The sequence below is a fragment of the Diorhabda sublineata genome, chromosome 1, assembly GCF_026230105.1.
Source record: "Diorhabda sublineata isolate icDioSubl1.1 chromosome 1, icDioSubl1.1, whole genome shotgun sequence".
In the NCBI taxonomy this organism is placed as follows: domain Eukaryota; kingdom Metazoa; phylum Arthropoda; class Insecta; order Coleoptera; family Chrysomelidae; genus Diorhabda; species Diorhabda sublineata.
In genome coordinates, this window is record NC_079474.1 from 14,491,748 (window position 1) to 14,496,587 (window position 4,840).

At 31.6% G+C, this 4,840-nt stretch overlaps 1 protein-coding gene across 1 annotated transcript; it reads right to left on the reverse strand.

Moving 5' to 3' along the window:
* Positions 1-848: 848 nt before the first annotated feature.
* LOC130444120 (H/ACA ribonucleoprotein complex subunit 3) lies at positions 849-1,293 on the reverse strand. The gene has a single exon (XM_056779143.1). It carries the CDS (start codon positions 1,163-1,165, stop codon positions 971-973), a length of 195 nt encoding a protein of 64 aa, XP_056635121.1. The 5' UTR covers positions 1,166-1,293; the 3' UTR covers positions 849-970.
* Between the last annotated feature and the right edge of the window lie 3,547 nt (positions 1,294-4,840).

Sequence of the window (4,840 nt, forward strand, 5' to 3'; positions counted from 1 at the left end):
TGAAATTTCTGCATCCTATCAGGGTTTCAGAATTTGTTCCAGAGGAGTTCACTATTCAGTGTAAGTCTTAGATACAAAAGACCTGTTACATTGTTCTCTGGTAGTTTTGATCCCCAAATTTTAGATGTACTAGTGGATGCAATAGAATTACTGATAAGAATTTGAGCAAGGTTTTTGGCAGCCATTCCAATTCTTCTTTTAGTATATTCTCATTTAATACTGGACTTAATCTCGTATAAGAGCTGTATAAAAGTTGTCTGCAACAGAGAAATCAGTTACCAGACATTAATTTAGTCCACAATGGCAAAACAAACATAATCAAATATGAGGTTTCGGAGCTCAATATTTATAAAAAAAACCAGATACAAAATTTAAGAAAAAATTGTATTTCCAATCAACAAAGCTTCTAGGTACGCCACCATACAGGATCAATTACTAGATTCAATCAAAAATTGCAATGTTTCTCTAGATATGTTTTCTATGCTCATCTACTGCGGGGTATAACATAAAATTAAAATCAATTTTTTATCGGGCGTCTCTAGCTTTTCTATGTTTTGATTTGTTAAAAAACTGTTGACGCTCAAATTAATATCAATTATTCAGTTGCTTATTAGATTCAATTATCACAATATTTGGAAAATAAATTAAAAAGCCCTACAATAAAAAAATGAAACAGCATTAACTAACTATGAAATAACAACGGACATTAATTAATAAAAACCAAAATGCTGGAAATAGGATCAAATACAAAAAAGAAAATTTCTATTATGTTCTGTAATATACCAAAAAGTGGGGAAGCTATTCATGTTGAAAAATATCAAATAAAGTGTATCAGTGAATGTAATTTGTATAAATATTCATATCCAAAAAAATCGTCAAATTTTTCTCACAAAATCATTTTATTTAAATTTCACACATGGTACAAACTTAACCTAACTTATTCTAAATAAAAATGTACTTATTCGTTTTATCAGTATACCGGACTAGGTTTTTGTGTCATTAACAACGAATATCGACTTTTCATTATTATTCTTTCTTTAGAATATCGGTCTTCAGGTGAAAATCTTGCTGGATGAGCAGACATCGTGGGTTTGCCACTTGGATCGAGTTTCTTTAGAGTGTAGACACGATTACCAGATTCGTCTAAATAGTACATCAAATACATTTTGACACGATAAAATTTGATTTTTTACGTGTTTATAAACAATTCTAAGTTTTAAAAAAAATTTAACCAGATTTCAAACAATGGTAAACGACACTGTTTACCATAACAAATGATGTGAAAGACGTGAAGTAATCCGGATCACGTTCAGTGTAGTTTACAAACTGTTATATCTTCCTACTCCAGTGTATCGAGAGTAGGTGCAATCAACTAGAGGTTTGTTTTGTTTCTAATGTTTTTTTTAGCTGAAAACAAGTTTAATTAATTATGCCCTATATAAAATTATCTATTATTAATTATTATGAGCACAGTAATTTACAGATTGGTAAATCGCTAATAATTGCTCAATAATAAAATTTATTATACAATAGATTAAAGGTCTATAAACACGAAATATCATAAAAAATCAATACACGAAATTAAAGTAATGGAAATAAAATAGTTTTGAATTTTAAATTTGAAATTTCCATCGAAAATTGAATGCGACATTTGGAAACTGTGATAAGATTTCGTTCTGAGTTATGATCTGCCATCATCTGATGGGTGATTTATCTGATTTATCAGCATAGTTTCCTTTTTTATTTACCAGTGATCTTCATGGATTCCATCCCATTTTAACTTTTATGATGTTATATAAAATTAATTCATTCATAATACTTATGAATTCTTTAATCGTTTAAATAATAATTATAAATTTTCCAAATTCATTTGCTATAAAGCTGAGGTTTTGTTTTGAGGATTTTACAATACGAGGTGTGTCAAGAAAATAGGCTTGATATTAAATTTGAATTCAATTTTTTAAGTAGTTTCCCACTTAGTCCAACATTGAATCAATGACTGGAAGCATTATGGAACACTGTTTTCATGATCACTTTATTTGCGCTGTCTTGATGTGTGTCGAAAACGTTTTTCTTTTAGTACTTTTTGTTGAGGGAGAACCAGAAGTCTCGTACTAAATCTGTCGAGTAAAAAGATTGTGGATAGACAAGAAAACTTTAACCGCCAAAAACTTACGAATCTAAAACGTACTGTTGCAGGATGGATATGAACGTAGAAATTCTTCGACTTATTGGAGAGAGGCTGAAGATCATTTAATCACTTATCTGCCTTTTACTTTTTGATCACATCTTGTATAATACCATATAATAATACATACAGGTGTTATAGTATGTTAGGAACATATCCATATTTCAATTTTTGACTTTTTGAGTTGCCTATTGAGAAAAGTGAGGCAGAGACTTTCAATTTTATAATTATGATGAATCATTTACATAATTTCAACTGATGATTAAGTAAAAGACAGCGGTGAGAGTAATGCCTATACACATATGATTTGAATGAAGATTACTCAGTTGTTTAGTGAACGTGACAATTTTATGGAAATATCATTTTCCCTTTGGCAATAATGGCACTTTCTAAGCCGTCGTTCAGTGTCGCTATCTGAAGACCTGTTTGCTTCTTCGTTTACACTTTTAACTCACAAACTCCACTTATATATATATCTAAAGATAAGTTTTCCAAGACGCGTAGTGATTTATTTGGAAAGATAGGGAGCTTTCTGTCGCCGACAAACTTGCTGTTACATATGCTACAAGTTGATAAATGCACGGGAAAAAGGATATCATTTAGAAAAGAAATGCCGTACAGGATGTTCTTAAATTTACACACTAGAGAATACATTTATTATTTTATTCTTAGGTTAAATTATTACGTATATCATTTTCTTACAAATTTACATAATTCTATTTTTGTGAACAGCATCAAACTTAACTGCTAGCAATAAACTTTCTGATAGAAAATAGAACCAAAACGATAGATTTCAGTATATCTTCTATTTATTATTGGAATTTCAAATATTTTCTTTGATTTAGATAAATATCTTCTGGCAAATCAATCAAATGTAGTTCATAAGATTTGATAAAGTGAACATTTAGTGTAAGTACGCGATTTGATCAAATTTGTAAAGTAAATGGAATGCCATGAGCGAGTACAGACGACACTACAGATGATAGCAGATCCCCCTTTCTCAGCTTTTGACCTGTATTGGGTATTAGTCGTGCTAAAACTGCTCAATTGCTGTACCCGCTTTTTGCAACTAAGCTGAAGGTCAAAGTGAACAAAGTGAAAAATGCTTGAAATTTGGTGTTCTAAATGTAATTGCGGCTATGGAATGATTAAAAATGTTACACAAGGGTTTTGGGCAGTCTACCCCATCATAGACACAAGTATTCGAGTGACACAAAGCATTCAATGGTAATGGCTCGTAAAATCGTCGAAAACTTACCCCATGTAAGTCGCTTTTTTACCTCTATTAACAACGATGAAATCCAAAAAATACTGTTGGTATTCGAGATATAGCGACATCTATGGATCGATTCAATATATTGTTACGAACTCGTCCACGACATGGACTGTGGAGCCGGTAGCATCGTTAGTTAGTCTCAAACAATTAATAAGAGATAGGTCGATGCGTTGTCAAGATATAATGTCTTGGCGAGTTCTACTCATTTCTACCCACTGTTGATTTCGTTTATGGGTTTTTCGGCGACCCATCTAACTTATACCGTTGCTCTAAATACAACACAACAAATCCTTGTAGATCTCTTCTTGTAGTTGTTTTCGTTCATGGGTGAGAACTTTTGATACAATTTGTCGCATATTTGCGGTCTATATTCGCGTCGGTACGAGTTGCTTTCTTCAGATTTCAATACAATACAAACTGAAAGAAAGAGCTTAGATGTTAGTTAGACGAGGAAAAAGTGACGCGAGTCGTCAGTTCCCGAATTATGACTTAATTGTCTCTCCTCGTATATAACCGAAGTACCTATTAAGCTGAAGGCGAAAAATTATATCTTGATTGAAATAATACGTATTTTAATTGCTTTTTCTGCACCTGATTTGGTTATATGACGATTTATGAGCGATACTGAGACTCGTATTCCGCGTTCCAATCATTTATTATTCAACATCGATCGGTTGTCGCTTTTAATAATATTCGTTGCAAAAATAGTTGCTCGCAAACATAATTGATTTCAACAATTTTCAATGCATGCGTGATTTATCGAGATTTTTTTTTCGATTACTATGTAATTTTAATAAAACTTTAAATGTCCACAAACCGAAATTTATATTTCGAATCAGTCCTGTTTTGTAAACCTATAAATTCTATTTATAACTCATCCGGAGCTTTGGATTTATTTACACGAATCTATATCAATACAAACGTATGCGCAAGCGCATAGTGTTTATAGATAAGAGCCTGAGCTATTATAATAAATAATTTTATAACTTTCCTGTCTCGTCAACCAACAATCGACAATGAAAAATTTGAGTGTCTTTCAAAAAATCAATATTCGGCAATCGTTAGTAGTAGATAATTGACAATCCAGAATAGATAATCGAGAATAGACAATGGAAAGTAGACAATCCAGAATAGACAATCGAGAATAAACAATCCAGATTAGACAATCGAGAATAGACAATCGATAATAGACTTTCCAGAATAGACAATCGATAATTGACAATCCAGAATAGATAATCGAGAATAGACAATGGAAAGTAGACAATCCAGAATAGAAAATCGAGAATAGACAATCGATAATTGACAATCCAGAATAGATAATCGAGAATAGAGAATGGAAAGTAAACAATCCAGAATATACAATCGAGAATAGACAA

Bases quoted from the DNA above. Each gene is read 5' to 3' on its own strand.
- LOC130444120 (XM_056779143.1), bottom strand. From the start codon at position 1,165: ATGTATTTGATGTACTATTTAGACGAATCTGGTAATCGTGTCTACACT.